The sequence below is a fragment of the Pelobates fuscus genome, chromosome 12, assembly GCF_036172605.1.
Source record: "Pelobates fuscus isolate aPelFus1 chromosome 12, aPelFus1.pri, whole genome shotgun sequence".
Lineage (NCBI taxonomy): Eukaryota > Metazoa > Chordata > Amphibia > Anura > Pelobatidae > Pelobates > Pelobates fuscus.
The window spans coordinates 128,577,184-128,602,109 of NC_086328.1; the positions used below are offsets into that span (position 1 = coordinate 128,577,184).

At 36.5% G+C, this 24,926-nt stretch overlaps 1 protein-coding gene across 1 annotated transcript in view; it reads right to left on the reverse strand.

Annotated features, from left to right (window-relative positions):
• Positions 1-618: 618 nt before the first annotated feature.
• The window catches only part of KIAA1549L (KIAA1549 like), a 127,993-nt gene continuing 103,685 nt past the window's right edge, over positions 619-24,926 (reverse strand). Inside the window, exons 16-21 of the mRNA XM_063437303.1 lie at positions 18,379-18,511; positions 13,012-13,356; positions 10,528-10,625; positions 6,234-6,379; positions 2,830-2,978; positions 619-1,469 (exon numbers count right to left, since the gene is read on the reverse strand). Of these exons, the coding sequence (XP_063293373.1) occupies positions 1,188-1,469; positions 2,830-2,978; positions 6,234-6,379; positions 10,528-10,625; positions 13,012-13,356; positions 18,379-18,511 (1,153 nt within the window). The 3' untranslated portion in view covers positions 619-1,187. The remainder of the gene's footprint in view (positions 1,470-2,829; positions 2,979-6,233; positions 6,380-10,527; positions 10,626-13,011; positions 13,357-18,378; positions 18,512-24,926) is intronic.

Genomic DNA, 24,926 nt, shown 5'->3' on the forward strand with positions numbered 1-24,926 from the left:
ATAAAGAAAACTCCAGTTACGGAATATAAAAGTCTTCTGTGTGGTTCTAGAGATCACGTTGCACGGCACAAAATGTATCCAGACAGAATAATAGTTTAATGACCAGAGTTTTCTTTTTTTGCATAAAGAGTATCTACTGTATTTACAACTTAAATTAACACACAAAAGGTTTACATAATAGCTTCTTTTTTTTTTTCAAGCATTCCTATGTAGTGAAAGTAGACATTCATAAGCCTTCTCTCCCAGTTAAGCCAAGAATTATCCACATCACCTTTCTATTTGGCTAAGAATTCTTCTTCATTAATGCACGGGGCACTCAGTCAGACAGAGGCCTGCTTGTATTGATGTTCATCCCGAAAGGCTCGAAGCCAAAGTCATTCAAACTTCTCAACTTACTAACCCACAGCTGAGCTCGTACCTGAAACTCTTTTCACTAGGGATTGAAATCCCTTTTTAGTTATACCTTTCATCTCATGGACCTTGAAATATAATAGCCCCTGCTTTCTACAATTTTTTTTTTCAATTTTAGTTCCTGATGAAATATCTCATTTTATCTTTTTCATTTTCTAAGTTTTATTTGTTTGTTTTTATTTTTTGGTAAAATTCAAAATGGCATATGGCATAATAGGTAACGAGCCAATATTTGTTCATCTACACATATACACCATTGGTTCACCTCTTTATTTCAGTGCCTTCTCATTTTGTCTTGAGTTTGAGGAGACTCCGAAAAATACTCTACTGGCTCAGATTGTATTTAACAAAAAATATATCATTTTAAAAAATCACAGCACTAAATGTTCCTGTAAGTCAATGTGATCATATTAATAACTGTTATGTGTTTTGTTCTCTGAAAATGCATAATACTGTAAATTTTACGATTTTGTTATATATTTCTTAATTTCTGTTGATGAGCATTCGGCATACACAAGAATGTTTTATATATTATTTAAGTTGATGCTGATTTCAATAGAAAATTGGTGTTAATTTTACATATATAAAGACACATTGGTATGAATTTTCTTGAACCAGTCTGTCGCTGATCTCTGCTTGTCCCCCACTTACTTTTAAATTTTATTTACAAAAAAAAAGAATTTGAAACCAGAGATTTGATACAACGTCACTTATTAGCCTTAAGTCGCAGAGAGTGTTTTTTTGTGTGAAGGTACACCAACACTTTGTCACTTGTCTCAAACCTGAAACTCAAACATATCTGTCTGTTTTTTGGCCAATTTGGCAACTTCTTCTCTTATGGCTTTTACCAACGCAGCAGTGGATAGATTAGTGATGGAAGCATCCGGAGTGTCAGTATCTGCAAGACTTTGTTGAGAAGCCCCAATGGATGGTCCAGCCGCGTGATCCAGGTTTGAATGTATATTGACCGGTTGGCTAAACTGCCGTTGCAGTCGTGACGGAGAATTCTGTGGGTATCTCGGCCTTGGATAGGCTTCAATATAGCCAGGAAGTGGAACCTGTGTAATACACATTCAGCAGAAGTTAAATGTAATAGTACAATGGTTGCAGTGATTTGTTAATGTAAGAAACCAAAATTGAAAGACACAAACTTTGAAGAACAAAATTTCATATTCAAAGTTAGTTAAACTTTTAAACTCAAGTGTGTAGCAAGGTTATAAGAAAAAAATAATCTAGCTCATTTTGGCTGCATAATGAGTAGTGATGTCCCGAACCGTTTGCGATGTTCGATCCGCCCCCTATTCGTCATCATTGAGTAAACTTTGACCTTGTACCTCACAGTCAGCAGACACATTCCAGCCAATCAGCAGCAGACTCTCCCTCCCAGACCCTCCCACCTCCATGACGAATAGGGGGCGAACCGAACATCGCGCGTGAAAACAGATTTTTTTTTTTTTTTTTGCATGGCTAAGTGGTTTTTTGAGCTTATTAAAGAGCTTTTAAAATGTATTGTAATTCACCTAGCAGACTTAGTTGAACAATCACATCAAAGCTGATCGCTGAAATGCATTGCAATGTATGAATCTAACATAGCCATCAGCATGGGAATGATTCAAAACAAAACAAAAAGAGGTAAGAAAAAATAAGAGTTAAAGAAAGAAAAGAACAAAGAAGAATCAAGAAAAGAGCAGTAATAACCTAACCTCCCCCATCCCCTCCCCTGTTTAAAAGGTAAGAAAACTTACCTTATTTTGAATCAATGCATCTCTATGAAAAAAGTTCAGTGTCTTCATGCAGAGGGAGGAGACACTGACTGTCGGTCACACTGTGCAGCACTGCCCCAGGAAGCACCTCTAGCAGCCATCTGAGGAGTGGCCAGTGGAGGTACCCCTAGGCTGTTATGTAAACACAGCATTTTCTCTAAAACAAACAGTGTTTACAGCAAAAAGCTGAAGGGAATGATTCTACTCACCAAAACACATGCAATAAGCTGTAGTTGTTCTGGTGACTATAGTGCCCCTTATTCTTGTACAAAACCTCCAATGTAAGGAATGTTACACATTAAGATAAATGGTAAAGTTTTAATTATTTGATCTAAAGACTAAGTGCGGATTTTTTTTCATATTACCAATTTGTTTTCCCAGAGGAAACGTGTGTCCCTTGGTGAAGGCAACAGGACGTTGGCAAAATATTGGAGAATGGGCTAGTACATGAGTCTTCTTTCTCTGTGTAATTTTGTGTACATGTTTTTGTTATATTTATGTAAACCCTGTGAATGTTTTACTTTGTGATAAAACTAAAGTATTTCAATGTAATGACATTTCTGGTGTGCGTGTTTATACATACAGTATTATATGACTTCATTCTTCACAAACTGTAATCCACCCCAGCCTGTCAGCTCAAACAGAGGAAACTTACTGAATCGGCCCATTGTCCTGGTAATTCGTTTTCTCCTGGGTAAGACATCCAACCTTGGTTCCTGTACGTTGTTGGAGGCTGCTGGACATAGTACCCAGAATATCCTGATCGGTTTCCCGGAATAGCGAATACGGCTGGCACAGAGTTACCTGTGAGGAAATGGCAGTGGTTACATTCTAGCAATCCTTCTTATCTTTCCTTTCGCCTGTTTATATTTGAAGACTATATTTCAGTACTAGGAAGTCTTCAAAAGATATGATAACCCGTTATCTAGACAGGGGCCCAGTTACGTTCTTCAGGCACATTCAACACAAAATTTAATAAAGCAAACAAATAAGTAAAATGAGATTGTATTGAAGTAACGTAAGCAAATAGCAACAAAACAAGCTTGTGTAAAACAGGTGAGCTAAGCACCATAACTACTTATGCAGAGGCTATTTTGGGCCTATAGCCTGCAGATTGACACGCTTCAAATACTGAGATAAAGCACTTTACAGCCGGAGGTGTAACTCCGCCTCTGGCAGCGTCATTAGCCAGCCCGGAGCATGCTGACAACAGACGTCTATTGGCGGCAAAGCCCCAACCCTTTCCATTTCTTCCTCAGCCTGCAGTAGTGGTGCTGTCATCACTGGAGTAAGATCAGGCTGCAGGGAGCACGTGGCCCACTGTGGGGGATCTCAGGTAAGTTTATTATTTCTTTCTTTTTTTTATTAAATTAACTTTGTATTGATTTGTTTGTTTGTTTTTTGGAGTAACTCTTTAATAAATAAACTCCTTTAATTAGTTTTAAGACGTAAACGTAGCTCACTGCATCTGAACCTAATCATTTCATGTAAATTGTCAAATAATAATGAAACTTACAGTTGCCATATATAGAAACCTAATTTAGAATAATTAGTTGCAGTGCTAGAGGTCACCCTAATTATTAAAAACCTGTCCAGACATGAGATAACAGCTTACTCCCCTACATGTATAGGGTTTACCTAAATTGGGTCCTAGTCGCCCCACACCAAACATGCTACTATAGAAGGGTAAACTTTGACAAACAGGAAACAATCACGCACATAAAATAGATCCTGCATTCTATCCTAATAAGCTGATTATTTGACCACTTTTGAGCCCAGACCTGCCCATCTACTGTATGGTTTTATACAAAAAAAATCTGTGCCTCTCATTGCTCTGAAAGACACTTTCCCAGGAGAGGAGACTTGTTATCACTTCAATTGTTACTTACGAAAAACTATTCTGCCAATAAACAGAAATTTACACACACAAAAAAAAACACCAACGCTATTACTCCAATTATTACATTGCCTTCAGAACAGGTGGGCTGTAGTTGCCGTATAACTATATTTTAACTTCATGTTTATAACAAATGCCCGTTAATATGCTATTAAAAATAATCTCTATAATAACTGTAAGACAGGTGGGAATTAACTGGGGTAAATAAAAGACCCAGTCTCCCCCGAGGCTCTATTCTTACTAATTGATTCTCACTGCATGTCTTGTTTATGTATAAACACTGTCGCAAGGCATATGGGTCACTTAGGAATCTTGGGCTGTAGCTTAGCAAAATCATCTGTTGCAGACAGGGACAAACCTAATGAATGAATGTCTCTTGTGGAAACACTAATGGAGAGAGCTGTAAATTTAAATCTCTCCGAGGGGACCTAGGCACTGCGGTTCAAACATAACATTGCAATAGACATCAACAAGTCTTGCAGCATCATTTTACACAGAGGTTTGTGATGATTAAACAAGAATCATTTTGTTTACGTGTGTTGTGAGACAGATATATAATTCACAAATATGATTATCCTCAAATAAATCGTTTGTTGGTTTTTGTAATATTTACAAAACAAAAATAACAAAGTTGTGTTTCCTTTAAAGAACCACACCATTCACCATAACCACTCACTGTAGTGGTTATGGTGCAAGGAAACCCTGGTGCCCTCCAAGAGTAAGTGGTCAAACCGTTTAAAACAGTTTGGCAACTTAACTGGGCACCAGCACTGGATCTCATGTGTCCTGATGGAGGGGTCAAACCTAAGGTCATCACTACCCAATACACTGCCACACTCACTGGCTGGGAGTGCTCAGCTGAAACTCTCTGCCATCAAGAGCCACCCAGCACAGTCTTGCTTAGTTCACTAGAGCTAAGCAAATGTTCTATGCAGGAGGATCCGAAAAAAGCTGTAGTGGTTATTGTGCTTGGCATTTTCCTTGTGTTCGCAGACTTGTTGTGTACCCAGTTTTAAAAATAAATACGTCTGTAAAGTCTGTTATGTTTCTATAATGGAAAAAATAACTCTTAGCCATTCTAAGTGGCACGGTAATCGGTAAACCACCAACCACATCGGAGAGCCCCACTTGGAGTAACCCATGTGTAGCATTGCCACTGAAAGGTTCTAGTATGGGCAGGACACTCCGCACATGATAAGCGCGATCTAATGAAGCAATCACGCTGTGAAATTGTCTCTGATGTTCTTAGAAGTGCGAACCTGAGAAGACAAGACAAGATTCCAAAATTGGACCTGTGCTGCCAAACCCAGGACTGTTGGGAGATATATGTATGTCCAATTCAATGACAAGTAGCTTCCATTCACTTGTGTGATCAGATGCCATCTATTAATATCAAGTGGAATGGAAACTGCATAAATAGGTCTATGTAATTAGTAATAAACTAACGAAGATGCACTTGTATGACATCAGTATTTCTACACTAGAGAGCACGGCAAAGTAGAAGATTGAAGCCCAGAGGTTTGGTAACACAGTAATGAATAATTAATAAAATAACAAATCCCATTCTGGTTTACCTCTTTAAATACTGACTTATGAGGATTTCCTACGGGACATTAAAACCATTTGGTTGCCAGCCACAAATGGCTACAGACATAAAGCTGGAAAGGTGTCAAGGGGGTTGTAGTTCCATAACAGATAGCAATCTAATTTTTAACTACTCATGCTCAAAGCTATTTCCTGCCCAGCACAATTCATTATGTGTGGTCAGTTGTGTGATCTGAACGATATATAACTCTGCTGATTACAACTTGGCAGACTGCTTAGATACACTATTTTAATTTGAAGAACGGGAACTGGCCAAACTCACTTACAATATTGCTTTATGTGCATAATTAGAGAAGATATGCACAATGTGAACTGGTAGTTTTCACATTCTAAAATTTAAAGTAGCCGTTCTTTTTTCAGTCATTTTAAATCCTGCCAACGAAAGGTTTCTTATCCGGCACAATTACATTTGTTTCTGAAATTAGACTTTCCAATAATGTCCTTCTTAATCTGCACAACCGTTTATACCATTTCATTTTAAGATGTTCCTAATTTTTCCTGCGGCACAGGTGCAGTTTGTCAATTCAGTTACCGAAGTCACAGTGATTTGGTCTCACCTGCATAATTTGATACTGACTGATCCATTTGGGTCACTGGCACCGGTGCCCTTTGAACTGGGGGAAAAGCCCCATGCTCACCTGGACCCTGATCATTTCCACTGGGCTCCGGTATTCGGCTCTTATTTGCCACATCAGACGTAGACCTGTGTGGAATAAAGCATTGCTATTATATGCATATAATAAGCAGCATTCTGTATGTAACACTAGCTGTTCCTGGTGTAAAGTCTGCCAGATATTTATTATTTAAATAACCATTGGTTCTAGTACTCCCGTGGCTTCTTCTCACACGCTCTCCGCCAGTCTCCTCTTCCACATAGCAGCTTGGTATTTTTATGTCCCTTCATCTCTACTGCATGATGGTTCCATCTTCTAAATTCACTTTGTGTCTACTATCCAACAACTCTCTTCTGGCCAATGATTCTGTTGGTCTTCTTGCCAATTCACTTGCCTGACTTTTTGGGAGGAGGGCTGGGGGGGGGGGGGGGATTATTCATCCTTAACCATTTATTCTGATTGTCCATGGTACATTATCCACCCTCCAGCTCATGCCCACATGTTTAGCCACATTCAAAACATTTTAAATGCATTCCCAACTTTGAAATTTCAGTCACAGCGCTCTGATTTGCCAAATGTGGAATTATTCCCAGGCTAGTTTTGTGAGCAAGGGGACTTGCCTGCCAACCCCCCTTTGACCTTTCTGCCCCCTATTTATTAATTATTGCCCCCACCAGATGCCCATGAGTGGGGGCACAGAGGGGACTAGTGAAAGGTTCCCTCACTGTATTTTGCTACTGACTGGGCAGCAATAGCTATATAGACATGCTCCCAGTGACGGCATGGCATGTGGAGGCATATGGGTGGTATTATACCTTACTTTATACTAATAAGGTGGGTCACAATGAGCCCATAGGCTTTTGGTTAACTCTGAATCACAAAACAAACAAAACAGCTCATCCATTGCTCATTTTGATTGTTTCATGATATGTTCATATGGTATTTCAGAATTGGGGAATTCGGTAGAGTCACCAATCCCTTATAATTTGGATGAATCGCGATTCGTTTAAAACCAAACGCACAATTTTAATAACAGCCATATGCCAATATCATCTATGGGCAAGTTGGTGACCAAAACACTTATGTCTTAAAATTTGTATGTTGGTATAAGGCTCCTATCATGACAACAACAACAACAAAACCAATAAGCAAGGGTCAGACTAATATCTGCTGATACATAAATACTAGAACCCCACATGAGAATTAGATTTAGATTATATATTGTAATAGCTAGATTCTACGCTAATTGGCCGGATCCTCTGTCCCTTTTGTATTAATGTGTGTAAAATATCTGTCTATATTCTGTATAATTACCATTGTTCTGTTTTCATCAATTATAAAGATCTCTGAATAAGAGCAGTCTGTAATGTTAAATAAATAGATCTGCAGATCTCACGTAAACTGATGCTTGATACAATTCAACCTTAAAGGGACACTATAGTCACCACAACAACTACAGCTTAATGTAGTTGTTCTGGTGAGTATAATCATTCCCTTCAGGCATTTTCATGCTAACACTGCCTCAGGGCTCAGTGCTGCATAGTCGGCAGCACTGCCGTTCAGCGTCTCTACTCCATAGATCCAATGCATCTCTATGAAGAAGTGCTGATTGGCCAAAACAGCATTTGTCACCGCCTCCTTGCCAATTTTAGCCAATAGGGAAAGCATTATTTTGGCTAAATTCTGATGATGTCATCAAGGAGGTGGATCGGGGGTGGGACAAATGCAGGTGGACCTGCGCAGCACTGGCAATAAGGTGAGTTTTATTTTCTTTTTAAGGGGGCTGGGAGGGGGGGCAAGCAACCTTAAATACATGTTTGTGTTCCTGACCCTATAGTGTTCCTTTAACACTAATACATGTATGATATTCTCAGCTAGCCGTGTAAATTGAAGAACACATAGCACTATCAACTCTAGTGTCCAAATTGCCTATGTTAACACACAGCCTTTCTGGAAATTACATATTTATAATGGATTGGGGACACGTTTCTACCAAGATATCTATGTGACAAGAAAGTCCTCCTCAAAGGATCAAAATAATGATTTTGTAATACTGTACATTTGCCACTAGGTGGCAGAATATACCAAAGAACCATAAATGTGGGACTTGTGGCTTATCCAGTCTATCATTTGAGACATTCTTCACTGCAGTCCCCTGATGGCAAGATTCGGCCAGAAATTCTCTCATCTCTTTCCTTAGTCAATATAAAGTAACGATACCAATGGGTTGGACACATGGGTCAGGAACATGGTGGATTAATGTACTGATTCTAGTGTTGACTTAAATTATGAAATGGCCATTCATCTGTTGAAAAGTATCTGTTATTGTGAGATTTGAATACTAAAACCAGCCCATACATTTGCCAATTTTCATTGCAGTTTAATCCATATGATGTTAAAAAAAAAAAAAATGGAAAGTGATTGTTAATGCTACTCTTAAAGGGTTACTTTAGCCACCATGACCATTTTAGTGATTTGAAGTGGTCATGGTGGTGGTCTCTGTTTGAAACACTGCACACAATGAGTTAATTTGAATTGTGTGCCGGGGGCTATTGTCATCCCCAGCACACATGACATTGGCAGCCCAGAACTCTGTTCTGGATTGTCTAATGTCAATTTCTGTGCATATTAGCACGTACAGGATGTAGTCAAAATATGTAAAAATCCTCCCTCCATCCCACTCTGTGCTGACTCCCTCCTTGTTTGCAGGTTTTTACAGCGTGGGGACCTAGTAGTTATGCCCCATGGGGTATTTATAATGTAAATGGTAGGGTAATGTAATGTAGGGTTGAAGTAATCGTTTAACTGTCAGATCCAGATCTTTTGCTAAAATACCCTTAACTGGAAAATCCAATGTATATGTCAGAATGTTCTCGTTTCATTAGTGGTTGTACTTAATCATTTCTAACAGATATCTCATAAATAGTGGAAGGATTGCATCACTATGGTCATTGATCATGGGCCTAGGAAGACCTTTTGCCTGTAGTCTATCCATCTTGCATCCAATCATGTCTTTGACAACCTAGTATCCTCACCCCTGGCCCCCATCCATGCTGGCAGGTGGGGACCCTAATAACTATAATAAGGTAGGGTTGGATAGCGTCACCTCCCATGCCGGTGGGTGGTGGCCTAAATTAATTATAAAGTGGGGGTTGGTCTTGACATGGTCAGCCCCCCTATTCTCTAGCCAACATGTAAAATAAATCACCTACCTAGCCCCCTCACGTTGATAATAGTGAGGAAGGGGCCAAGGAAATCTGTAAATAAATTATACTTGGCATCAGAAGTCTAATTATTCTTCTCTTCAGACCTTAAAAAAAAGGCAAATAAAAATCCATAATTTCGGACGTCACTAATTAAAATAAAAATTGCAAAAAAAATCTGCCGCAAAAATAAAACCTGAACCGCAACAAAAAATAATCCATCTTCACCCATGGAGGGGTCAACACAGAATAAGCTCTCCGAGCAGGAAAAGCCCTTTAATAAGGCTTTCAACGCTATTACAGCTATCACAAAGTGTGGGGAAATTTCCCACGATTTAGAATATGACCAAGAGCGCTCTGATTGGTTGGCTAGTATCTCATTGTCAGCACTGTGAGTGGACAAATAGTTTGCAAATAGAAACTGAATGATATTTTGCAATTCCGGTGAAGTAGATTGGTTCGATATAGGTCAGTATATCAGAGATTTCCACATCCGACACAATATTCAGAATTGGTCGGGCCGTCTGAATTCTGACCACATTTAGCTTTAGTAAATATGAGAATTTTCAATGCGGTGGGGATTCGGTCAGAACTCAGGCAGACCACACACAGTGATGGCTGATGACGTCACCACTCTGTGCAGGGAGTGAAGCAGGTGCCTAACGGTCGGATTCTACCTCAGTCCAACCAAAGGTGAATGAATATGGCAGAGGGATCGAGTGTTCTCTGAAAGTAGGGGCTAGATTTTCAGGATTTTTTACATATAATTGACACCTTGACTTTTCATGAATTGCTAAAATGATTCTTGGAATAAAAAAAAAAAAACATTCTGGTGACTTTTGTTTTTTTAATATTTATGTATTTTTATCACCTACTTTATTATTAGAACTGTATTCTTATATAATACATCTCACAATTTCACATTATGCTGCAAAGCTTTCACGTATTCAATAAAATAACAATCAATTTGCTTTAATTGAGGTACAGAAATAAATACTAGCAAAATATATGAAAATAAAGAGCAATTAACTTACCTCCTTAACGATGCAACTGCTACAGGACCAGTTCTAGGAGGGACAGGAGGAGGTGGGGAGCCTACAACCATCTCAGGAAGATGTGAAAACCGATAGGTCTGTTAGAGTAAAAACAATAAATGTTTCTTGTATATTGAAACGAGGTCTTGCAATAATAAATGCATATCTGTTGAATGTATATGTATCAGTTTCCATAGATACATAGAATCTTATTGCAGATACTAACCACTTGACCATTTCAACCTCCCAATCTAAAGACGGCTGTGATCTTTTATTGCATTTTATGTTTATTTTGCATTACGGATAACTCAGAGCCTCATTTAATTGCCATTTACTTAAGCCCTACGATTATCCCATAAGTCCTCTTTAATTTCCTTTTACTATCAACTTCCAAAAAAAAAAAGCTGGAATGATTTCCGAGATTCATATTTCCTTTATATAAACTGATTTCATCTCAATTTTTTTTTTTTTAAATGTTTATTCAAAACAACATAGTTTTAAGTTTGGCTCAATGCATATTTATTTTGTGTCATAATGACAGAGATAAGACCATTTTCAAAATTAGATTTTGAACTGGTTTCCTACTCAGATTTATTAATGCATATATAGTTACGTTAAGTGATTAAGTTAAAGAAAAACATGCAAAGTCCATCAAGTCTCGGACTTTTAAGTATATCAGATATTTGTTGATCCAGCAGAAACAAACTGAAAACTGGACTTACCAGCTTCCAAATTTTTTGTCAAATACATTGACAATGTTGAACCAGTCCTGCGAACACTACAAACAGTTTAAAAATCTTGTGTCTCAAATATCGTCTATAATTAATTCACTGAGCATGCTCGTAAGTATTCCATAGCAGTTTCATAATGCTAGACTGTCCGAGTATGAAAACCACAGATAGGATGGTGAACCTATAGCTTGTCTATATGTACATTTTATTCTTTGTATATACAATTGTTTATTTCTAACCACACTTAAATTACATTGTATTTTAGGATAAGTCACAGTATAAATAAGATAATATTAATACTAATGTGTGTAAAGACCGAAACTTACTTTATGAACGAGGTCATACAAATCTCAAATACGACTTATGGTTTTTTAAATTACTGATACTCAAAGTACTCACTGATACGCATTGAATGAAAGACTAGAAGGAAGTAGGGGCACACGTAGATAAATGAGGTTATCTTTCCTACCTGCATCAGCTAATTAAAGCACGGCTCTGGATTTGCTCATTAGCAATCATCTTGAATTAAATTTTTGACAAATGGAACATGAATTATTCTGAATAATCATTCCTTCATTGAAACAGGCTACATGAAAAAATGTAGGATATATAGACGATGTCACTAAAGTAGATATAAAATAGCTGCTAGGCATGAAGTTAGCTATTCCCAAAAACATGCAATTTGGGAACCTCAGAACATTACTAAATGATCCAATTGTGTCATAATGTATTTATTCACTGGAATTAAATTTTACATTTTAGAACAACCAAAATCACTTGAGATTTATTTTTCCTCTAACTACCTCTCAACACGATATTTTTGCCTATATGCCTATAGTGTTATTTATACAGAATGTTTGTAGGTCATGAAATTTAAATAAATAGTGCAATATAAAAATAAGTGATACAAACTAAAATAAAATAATTTGGTTTATATGACCATTTTTTTGAGAGAATTTGCCTTCTTTTTTTCAGCTTGGTTGATGTATTGTGATAGCCTATATCTCGTTTGTCCATCTGGTCTATTTTTTACTGCCCAAACCTACCCTTAAGTCGAATAGCTTCTGTTTTATTCCCTAATGAGTTAGCTGTGCTTAGACACCCTGTTGAATTTTAATACTGATATAATCTTTATGAGATATTCATATTGACCATGTTGGAATTTTACTGAAATTCCAACCCAGTCAAAAGATATACTGAGACAAAGTAGAGATTACTTTGTCAGTGTATTTCATCTGCCTTACACTTCTTGACACTATGCAGAGTTACCGCCGTCAAGAAGTGTCATTTTCACAGCTGTCACCAGTGATGGCCTCATGAATTGGCTCTATCTATCGAGGATCCTGCGTTCTCACGGGACTCTCCACAGACCTGAAAGATGAAACACCAGGAGGAGAAGAGAACCCAACAGAAGGGTTTGGTGGCACCCACGAGGAACAGGTTCTGGTAAGTAAAATTCACCATTGCCTGCCTCCCCTGGCCACCGACCACCAGTGCTGATGTCACCATCAGGAGTCTTTTGAAATCATGCAAAGTCCCCCAGTGGTGACAGTAGTGCTTTAAAGCTGATTTGGAAACTTCTTAAAGATTACAATTTAAGATATTAACTTCAAAGTATATACCAATTAAAGTAACACTTAACATTCATAGTATACTATTTAGAATACTCAGTATTATCAGAAAGGTTAAATTAAATAAAAAGGGCTTGCTTGCACTGTATTTTTGATTTATGTAAATTTTAAATCGGACATACTGGTCTAGGAAGGCTATACTGGTACATTTCTGGCCCATAGGTTGGCACCCATTGCATCCGAGGTCTTGACATTGTTCCAGGGGCGCTGGTGACAACATCGGAATATGGCATGTGCTGAGCTGATGCATAAGGATCTTGTTGTCTTTTGGGTCTTCCGTGGCCAGCAGATGCCAGGCTAAATGCTTCTTCCAAAAGCATATGCATCTGCTGTCTGACTTCATCTATGGAAGGCTGAGAGCTCAACGTGGATGTTTCCGAGTGGCCTTTAGCTTGTCGTGACTTGATGAACGTCCGGGCTTGTTTCACTCTATCAATGTTAGTTTCTTCAATTATTTCGGGTTCCGTCTAAAAAGAACGAGAACAACTATTAAACTATAGTAAAAGGAAGTATTTATACAGCTTTTTCCATAGTTTTAGTTTTTTTTAGAAAATGGTATATATCCCTCTAGTATCAAAACGAGTTCTCTAGATCTCCTTCGTCTCTGTAGATCACTCTCCTCTCCGTCATTACCCATAAATCATTTGAACACTGCTGAATAAACCCCATTTTTGTGCTTTTATAGTTGACTACAAATGGCAAACAAATCAGGTTATGTTCTAGTTAATGTATACAGAGCACAAACATGCACACTGATTTACACGTCCGCATTCAGCTCTGTTCCACAGACATGCATTGATACATTTATTAACAATCTGTATTTATTTAAACAAGACTGTTGACAATGAACACGGGATCTAATACAATATAAAAATTCAATTTATAACAGGATCATTAACTGTTTGGATAGGATTATATTAAAGCAATAGCAGATAAAGTGTTAAACAATCGTTTATTTCATTTTCTGAGGCTTGCATTGATTTCCGTCCTAAGGGAAATGAATGTGTTCATTTTGACAGTGGCTGTATTTCAGTGTGGAGATTTGCTAAGGCTTGCACCTCGTATCTGAGTATATCTTAATAAATATCTTTATATTTTCTTTGTCAAATGCTGATATTTGTTTCTTATAATTCTAATGAACAGTTCTACTGATTGGGGTCACAAATTGTATTGATAATACACGCAGTCCGTATAGGGGTACATTCCTGATAAGCATTGAGTGTTCTGTTTTAAAATTAGACAACATTGTATATATAAAAAGAGAGCTGTACCCACAGGAATTACTGCACTAACATCGGCCATGTTTTATTGAGGCATTGTCAACGTTACCAGTACTATGATATTTTAGCCGTAGCCCTAGTTATCTGTCGAGAGAAAGATGTGCGTAGACTGGAAATAAAATTCTGAATAAAGGAGAAACGTTTAAGGGTAATTCCTAATTTTCGTTTGACTAAACAGAGAGTAAAACGATTAGCTGCACTGGACATAGAATGAGATGGGAATTCTTAGCTTTAGAACGATTAAGCCTTCATTTTGCCCTCCCTAATTTATCGTTTCATACTGTGCTTTACTTTGAACCTACTCTTTCTTGTATTGTCTAATGAGCATACTGGAAGGAGTTGTTGAAGGACTCTTCTTCAATTATTAAAATGTTCGCTCTTTCCTGATCTAATACAGTAATAGGGACAACAGTGACAATTAGGTTACATGAATGGAGCCTAATACTGGCTTAAGAGCTAGATTTTAAATCAGTAAATTATATCATATATAGACTTGTGCATTTGATTTGAAATGAATCACGATTTGTTGAAATGTTAGGCGATTATTAATTCACCCAAATTCTGCAACTCCAAACCGCCATAAGCCATTTCATTTGTTTTGTAATTTGGAGTTCCACTTATAGACACATTTTTAGAGCCATTTCATTACATCCGAATCATTTTTCCCAAAATTATTGCATGGGAAATACGAATTGAAAAGTGCACCCTTGCCGCGCATGCGCATTCAGAGCTGACGTCGGCAGCGGGAGGAGAGGTCACAGCGCCGAGGGAGCCCAGCGCTGGATTAAGTTAAGTGGCTGAAGGGATTTTAACCCCTTCAGCCCCGCGGGAGGGGGCCCTGAGGGTGGGGGGGACCTAAGGGTTATATAGTGTCAGGAAAACAAGTTTTTTTTCCTGGCACTAGAGTCTTTCTTTAATCAGTATAAGAACAATAAACTACCACACCAAGAGGACATGGTCTTAACTTAGAGGGGCAAAGGTTTAAAAATAATATCAGGAAATATTACTTTACTAATAGGGTAATGGATGCATGGAATAGCTTCCCAGCTAAGGTGGTAGAGGTTAACACAGTAAAGGAGATTAGGCATGCGTGGGATAGGCATAAGAATATCCTAGCTATAAGACAAGGCCAGGGACTAATGAAAGTATTTAGAAAATTGGGCAGACTAGATGGGCCGAATGGTTCTTATCTGCCGTCACATTCTATGTTTCTATGTTTCTATGTTTCTAACATTTTAGTTATTTATTCATTTGACACTACCAGACATTCTTGTTAGTAACATGCATATTTCCCAGACTCTTATCCAAGGAAGTGAGATGAGTTGTCATACCCAACAGGAATATGGGGAATGTTTGGAGGTGTGATGTATCCAGACCAGAGACTCAGGGTAGCATTCACTGGACTGGTTGTAAATAGGGCATCTGACAGAAACATGACATTAGAGTACATGGGCCTAAGAGGCTCACAAAGTAAATGTCTGCAATTTAACTGCCAGGGAGGGGGAGAAGGAAGAATGGCTTTGTGTAGGGCATACATGCACGTTATAGTAGTCCTACATATTGTCTAATTTTAGCCAGATAATTGCACTTACTGTTTGTGGGGTTTAGGCTATTCGGGGTACGTTTTTGAAGCAAGTATACTGTTACATAGACATGAAAATGTACAATTTTTTTACTTTTTTTGTTGGGCACATCTACTCTAAATCACAAAAACTGCATTTCATATTGTTATGCTAATATTTTAAAAGCACTCTAAAGTACTAAAAAATAACGGATATTATATATACGCTCTCAAACGCCCCCTCATGTTTCTGTAAATAATACATGAATAAACAGAAAGTTTAAAATGTATACATTTACATGTATATGCCAACTGTTCATCATGACAGCTACTGGTACATTTTTTTAAAACATTTTAAAGTCAATTTGGTATTGAAGGGATTTCTTAAAACCTACTTTCACATGCGTAACAACCACACAATTTATTAAAGTAATCCTCCAATTATCTTATCTATATTCTAGCAACATCAGACATTAATCAAATGAATTACGGTAATACTGTGCATTTTTAAATATTTGTATTAGAACACAGATGTAACGGAGCAATATTCTCATTACACTATAATCAATCTGATTGCCTCTCAATGATGCCTCTACATTGTCATAACAATTTGGTCCTTAAAGAGACAATAATATGTCACTGTAAGTTCAGTTTATACAAGGAGAACATTTTTGGAACGTTCATGTATACATGTGAAACTAAATGAATATGTATTTTTTTGCTTCTAAAGCTTCCGGATTTGGTTTATAAAAATGACAGGGGGCCGCCATTAGTTTATTTTCCTACGTAAATTTGTTTGCATCCTTTTATTCCCGTATCCCTGAATTGTTTGTCAATATTCACTTGTTTGTTTTCTTTACTTATTGTATAGAGATGTAGAACATGTTGGCACCCTACAAACAAAACAAATCTAACACTATGGACAATGAATGGTCATTAACCACAGTTTAAATTCTGGCTATATTCTATTTAATATCATTCTTAATGTAGCCTCCAGAAAGCCATAATTACATTCTAAGTGGGTCTAAGGGTTTTATCTTCGGTTTCTCTTTAAAGGACTCACTTGATGTTGAAAAGCCTTTTAAAGCCACCAACCCAAAACACACCAGGTTTTCTTTTAATGAATTCTGTCATTTCCCAGTTAAACAATTACTGTGGTCTGATTTTATACTAGAATTGTTCAGCACATTCCAGACTGGTGAATATGCCATGCTCTGTGCTAATTCGGGATTTCTGGAGGCTATATTATAATAGCTTACATTAACATTGACACTAGAATTAGAATTATCCACTCTAAATTTAATAGACAGCCCTTAGATTATTTTTTTTTCTAGAAACTTTTCTTTACGGCTCACAATCAATACTAATTAAAATTAATGGTGGCAAAATGTTTCCTAATTTTTTTTTTAAGATACTAAGGAATACATTTCCATAGTATTTTTTTCCCGTGGTCAGTGCACACTTGGCGACATTTTAATGATGCATGATGTATAGTGTTTGCCGCCTGGATTTTAAGGTATGACTTGTCTTGTTCCCAAGGCTCTCTCGGTACCCAAGATTAATAGACTGCAGTCTGACCTAGTTCTTCGGAAGGAGGTGGATACCAGTTAGATACTGACGTATAAATTAACCCTTAAATAAATTGATTATTAATACAATGTTATATGAATAATGGTACCATTTTGATTCATGGTTTTATTATGTATTTTCCATTAATAGGTGGCTTCTGTCTCAGAAATGCCAAAGCTTCCTTTACCCGGAAATTCTATCAGCAGATTTCTGCGTATTGCAAATTAAATGGACCAATTGACATTGAAAACATTACATTGTGGCAGCATGTCAAAGCTCCAGTCCCCGAGGAACATAATAACATAATGACACACATATCACACACACAAAAACACACGCACACAAATTAGCATCTGCACTGTTGGAAAAGGAAAACTTGGTCACAAAATCAGAGTAATAAAACACATCAGGAATATTTACTAAACTCTATTTGCTGTGTCTAAAGCTAGTTAAAGAATTGTCAGTCAGTTTAGCTTAAATTTTGCCATTCATGATATAATTTACAACAATTATCATTTAAAACTAAAAGTCATCTGCCAAGTTATCCCTGTTTAGAGACGAATGGGAAAGGTATTTTTAGTCATAGTTTGATGACTTAAATGTAATACTCTAAGCAGCAAAAAAGTTAATAAAGCCGTTTCAGTGCATAGATCATGTCCCTGCAGTCTCACTGTTCGATTCGCTGCCATTTAGGAGTTAAATAACTTTGAATTCACATCTCCCTTGGCTGTAACTCACACAGCCTACATGATAAACATGGGTTCATTGTCAATCAGATCTTACAGCACAGTGTGTTTACCTTAGGAGTTTTTGTATCTACAGCTCTGTTAATTGAACTTCAATCACATACAGGAGTCCCCAGCACTTTCCAGCGGGCAACTAATATAGCAGGAGATAAGCAACTCTAAATTAAATACACTGCGCATCAGACTCTGTTTCTGTAAGTGTGTGGGGAGGCTGTGTGAGTTACAGCCAGGGTAAGTGTGACTAGGCCTGCATAAACAAAGTTTTTAACTCATAAATTGCAAATTGCAGTAAGTGAGAGTGCCGGGGTGAACCTGCCTTGGGACATAACTCACATCATAGCCACTGTTGCGTATTCCACGATGAGGTCTTTCTCGAGTCACGAGGAGATCCATCTCCGTCTCCCCTGGACTTGGGCTGTTCAGAGACTGTCTACTTCTGTATGGATGGTTCTTTATTGATGGTTGTCTGCAAAATTAATAAAAAGGGATGTTATATTCATACACATCGCGTCACTGCAACACCAATAATACAGATACATAGTTTATTATAACAGCAGACAGGCTGTGCAGATAAATAGCAGTCGCTTTGTCCCACTACTAATTATTATCTGAGCGCAATGTATGTATTCTCATCAATTTACTGTTCATTGATTGTTAGAAATTAGTGTACACATTGATTGATACTGATAGAAAATATATAAATAAAATTATTGTGAAATAAACAAAGGTGTAAGATTGCTAAGTAATAAACCGAAGGCGCAGGTATTTATAACTGTGTAATCTTTTCAAACTTTTTTTCAAATGTTATGGTCAGACTCCGTAGATGAGTAGAGGTCTGAAAATATATACAAAGGAATATGCAAGTTGGGTGCTAAAAGTTCTCCTTGTGTCTATGGACCAATACTGAAATGTTTAGGGTTTTTTCTCATGGGGAAAAATTAGATGGAACAGGGTATAGAAGAAGAACAAGACTTCTAAAATCCAAAGTCCTTAAATGAAAACAGATGGGGTGTATTTGCTAAATAATTTTTTAAGGGACCCAAACTATGTGCATGTCATTAGATTAGAGAGGCATTGTTAATTCTAATATTAGCTAGACACCTTTCCATTGTTAAAAGTACCACCGAAGCTTTGGGCAAAGCAGCGATACTACAACAAACAAATTCTTGTTAGCAGTTGCCTTGCGCATGGATAAATATGATCCAAAAATTGGTGACCTACTAAACTAGCATGGTATTCCGGTTTTAGGTCCACACACAGCAGTTAAGATTCCATGCATTTTATGGTTTTTGAACATAGCACCACAATTAAACATGTCAAATCTTTGCAAAGTGTTACTTTCCCGTATCTTTCTTAGAACACCGTAACTCCCAAAATACCAATTGTAATTGTGTTCATCGTCTTTTTTACGAGTCAAAGTTATATGTGATATATAGTGATATGTGATATATAGTTATATGTGATATATAGTGATATGTGATATATAGTGATATGTGATATATAGTGATATGTGATATATAGTTATATGTGATATATAGTGATATGTGATATATAGTTATATGTGATATATAGTGATATGTGATATATAGTGATATGTGATATATAGTGATATGTGATATATAGTGATATGTGATATATAGTGATATGTGATATATAGTGATATGTGATATATAGTTATATGTGATATATAGTGATATGTGATATATAGTTATATGTGATATATAGTTATATGTGATATATAGAGATATGTGATATATAGTGATATGTGATATATAGTGATATGTGATATATAGTGATATGTGATATATAGTTATATGTGATATATAGTGATATGTGATATATAGTGATATGTGATATATAGTTATATGTGATATATAGTGATATGTGATATATAGTTATATGTGATATATAGTTATATGTGATATATAGTGATATGTGATATATAGTGATATGTGATATATAGTGATATGTGATATATAGTTATATGTGATATATAGTGATATGTGATATATAGTGATATGTGATATATAGTTATATGTGATATATAGTGATATGTGATATATAGTGATATGTGATATATAGTGATATGTGATATATAGTTATATGTGATATATAGTGATATGTGATATATAGTTATATGTGATATATAGTTATATGTGATATATAGTGATATGTGATATATAGTTATATGTGATATATAGTTATATGTGATATATAGTTATATGTGATATACAGGCAGTGCAGAATTATTAGGCAAGTTGTATTTTTGAGGATTCATTTTATTATTGAACAACAACCATGTTCTCAATTAACCCAAAAAACTCATTATTATCAAAGCTGAATATTATTTTTGGAAGTAGTTTTTTGTTTGTTTTTAGTTATAGCTATTTTAGGAGGATATCTGTGTGTGCAGGTGACTATTACTGTGCATAATTATTAGGCAACTTAACAAAAAACAAATATATACCCATTTCAATTATTTATTTTTACCAGTGAAACCAATATAACATCTCAACATTCACAAATATACATTTCTGACATTCAAAAACATAACAAAAACAAATCAGTGACCAATATAGCCACCTTTCTTTGCAAGGACACTCAAAAGCCTGCCATCCATGGATTCTGTCAGTGTTTTGATCTGTTCACCATCAACATTGCGTGCAGCAGCAACCACAGCCTCCCAGACACTGTTCAGAGAGGTGTACTGTTTTCCCTCCTTGTAAATCTCACATTTGATGATGGACCACAGGTTCTCAATGGGGTTCAGATCAGGTGAACAAGGAGGCCATGTCATTAGATTTTCTTCTTTTATACCCTTTCTTGCCAGCCACGCTGTGGAGTACTTAGACGCGTGTGATGAAGCATTGTCCTGCATGAAAATCATGTTTTTCTTGAAGGATGCAGACTTCTTCCTGTACCACTGCTTGAAGAAGGTGTCTTCCAGAAACTGGGAGTTGAGCTTGACTCCATCCTCAACCCGAAAAGGCCCCACAAGCTCATCTTTAATGATACCAGCCCAAAACCAGTACTCCACCTCCACCTTGCTGGCGTCTGAGTTGGACTGGAGCTCTCTGCCCTTTACCAATCCATCCATCTGGCCCATCAAGACTCACTCTCATTTCATCAGTCCATAAAACCTTAGAAAAATCAGTCTTGAGATATTTCTTGGCCCAGTCTTGACATTTCAGCTTGTATGTCTTGTTCAGTGGTGGTCGTCTTTCAGCCTTTCTTACCTTGGCCATGTCTCTGAGTATTGCACACCTTGTGCTTTTGGGCACTCCAGTGATGTTGCAGCTCTGAAATATGGCCAAACTGGTGGCAAGTGGCATCTTGGCAGCTGCACGCTTGACTTTTCTCAGTTCATGGGCAGTTATTTTGCACCTTGGTTTCTCCACACGCTTCTTGCGACCCTGTTGACTATTTTGAATGAAACGCTTGATTGTTCGATGATCACGCTTCAGAAGCTTTGCAATTTTAAGAGTGCTGCATCCCTCTGCAAGATATCTCACTATTTTTGACTTTTCTGAGCCTGTCAAGTCCTTCTTTTGACCCATTTTGCCAAAGGAAAGGAAGTTGCCTAATAATTATGCACACCTGATATAGGGTGTTGATGTCATTAGACCACACCCCTTCTCATTACAGAGATGCACATCACCTAATATGCTTAATTGGTAGTAGGCTTTCGAGCCTATACAGCTTGGAGTAAGACAACATGCATAAAGGGGATGATGTGGTCAAAATACTAATTTGCCTAATAATTCTGCACACAGTGTATAGTGATATGTGATATATAGTGATATGTGATATATAGTTATATGTGATATATAGTGATATGTGATATATAGTTATATGTGATATATAGTTATATGTGATATATAGTGATATGTGATATATAGTGATATGTGATATATAGTTATATGTGATATATAGTTATATGTGATATATAGTGATATGTGATATATAGTTATATGTGATATATAGTGATATGTGATATATAGTTATATGTGATATATAGTTATATGTGATATATAGTGATATGTGATATATAGTGATATGTAATAGAGAAAAAATGAAAAGTCTCTAGGGGCCAGAAGACTGGGAAGAAAATTCCGAACCCAACTTCCGTGCCCCAAGAGAGACGGTCACCTAGACTGGGTAATAGGGCATAACCCTGAAATTACAAACATGAAAGGGAGAAATTACCCAACCCGGGTGTCTTACAATAAGGCAACCAGATGGGTAGAAGCCCAGTCCAATCTTAAGCTAAACGTAGCAAAAAAACAAAAAACTTTATTAAAGTCTATTAAAAGACTGGGTCAGGATAGTAATAGACAGAGTCCTATAAGGAGAACGATAGCTGCATAGGTAATCAGCTTTCAATAGGCTGATACAATTAAACAGGCCCCTTGCTTATAGGTCGAGGCAGTATGCTAAGCCATGCAGCAATCCGGGAAACAAAACAGCAGTAGGGACAGGAGGGGGGAGAGAAAAAATAAAGTAAATAATCTCACACACAAATCCCCTAAAGTCCTGTGCTAGCCCTTATTCTCCTAAGTAACACCTTCGTGGGTGTTCTATTCTAAGACTAGACTAAGTCCATACAAATATAGCCCCAGTTAAATCACTAAACGAACATAAGTGCAAAAAGGTGCTGAAGTGCTCAAGTGAGTGAAGGCAGACTGAACCCGACGCGCGTTTCGGCGTAACCGTACGCCGTCATCAGGGGTATCTGAAGGGAGGCTGTCCCCGCGGTTTATTTAAACCGGTATCTCAATTAAGTCCACCTGGGTATCTACCAATCCCGTGTGCTCGGACCATTAGCCTGCTGACGAATGGAACAAAGAGGGGGCGTGGCATGAATATGCCGTTAGTCCAGCCCCTCACGTGTTCGCCGACCAAAAACAGAGACCTTAGACCGGGAGGATTTAACCCTTAGAGTGCCCAGTTGTTTCCACTGAAAATGTAAACTAAGTATCTTATTAAATCACTTAGATATAAATGTGTATAAACAGGAGCCAAGAGCTAGTTTGTAGTATAATTTACACGTATCCGTTATAGCCGGTTTTATAATAACCTGGCAACATAGAAACAGATACTGCATTATCACTAACAAATAACTATAGATTTCCTCCAAGTTTATATATTTAGTCTTAAATTGACAGGGGGTATAGTAGAGCACTCAGAAAAAGGGAGCAAGGTAAACCACAGGTATGCAGGGCATAGTGAGAGTATAATTTGGGGGTAGCCTGGAGGTGCCAAAAATAGAAATAATAAAGAAATATATACATATATACAAGCTTGTTATTAAGATAACATTGTTTATCAGAATACGGCAGTACTTTAAATGAATGGAGAGTAAGAGAAGCCCTCATTCAGCCCCATAGGTGAACGTGTTTTAAGATGATAGATCCAGAAAGCTTCTCTCTGTCTAAGTCTCAGATCCCAGTTCCCTTTCCTAGGGGGTTGTGGTATATGCTCAAGACCCATAAATCGAATACCCGCTGAGGAGTGGTTATGGTGTTGGTGTAGGTGTCTTGAGACAGGCGTCTCCAGATGTCGCCTAACTGAGTTGACGTGTTCGCGTATCCTAAGTCTGAAATGGCGAAAGGTCTTTCCCACATACTTAAGACCACAGGAGCAAATCAGCAAGTTTTTTTGCTACGTTTAGCTTAAGATTGGACTGGGCTTCTACCCATCTGGTTGCCTTATTGTAAGACACTCGGGTTGGGTAATTTCTCCCTTTCATATAGTGATATGTGATATATAGTGATATGTGATATATAGTGATATGTGATATATAGTGATATGTGATATATAGTAATATGTGATATATAGTTATATGTGATATATAGTGATATGTGATATATAGTTATATGTGATATATAGTGATATGTGATATATAGTTATATGTGATATATAGTGATATGTGATATATAGTGATATGTGATATATAGTGATATGTGATATATAGTTATATGTGATATATAGTGATATGTGATATATAGTTATATGTGATATATAGTGATATGTGATATATAGTTATATGTGATATATAGTGATATGTGATATATAGTTATATGTGATATATAGTGATATGTGATATATAGTTATATGTGATATATAGTGATATGTGATATATAGTGATATGTGATATATAGTGATATGTGATATATAGTTATATGTGATATATAGTGATATGTGATATATAGTTATATGTGATATATAGTTATATGTGATATATAGTTATATGTGATATATAGTGATATGTGATATATAGTTATATGTGATATATAGTGATATGTGATATATAGAGATATGTGATATATAGCTATATGTGATATATAGAGATATGTGATATATAGTTATATGTGATATATAGTGATATGTGATATATAGTTATATGTGATATATAGAGATATGTGATATATAGTTATATGTGATATATAGTGATATGTGATATATAGTGATATGTGATATATAGTTATATGTGATATATAGTTATATGTGATATATAGTGATATGTGATATATAGTGATATGTGATATATAGTTATATGTGATATATAGTGATATGTGATATATAGTTATATGTGATATATAGTGATATGTGATATATAGTTATATGTGATATATAGTGATATGTGATATATAGAAATATGTGATATATAGCTATATGTGATATATAGTGATATGTGATATATAGAGATATGTGATATATAGTTATATGTGATATATAGTGATATGTGATATATAGTTATATGTGATATATAGTGATATGTGATATATAGTTATATGTGATATATAGTGATATGTGATATATAGTTATATGTGATATATAGTGATATGTGATATATAGTGATATGTGATATATAGCTATAT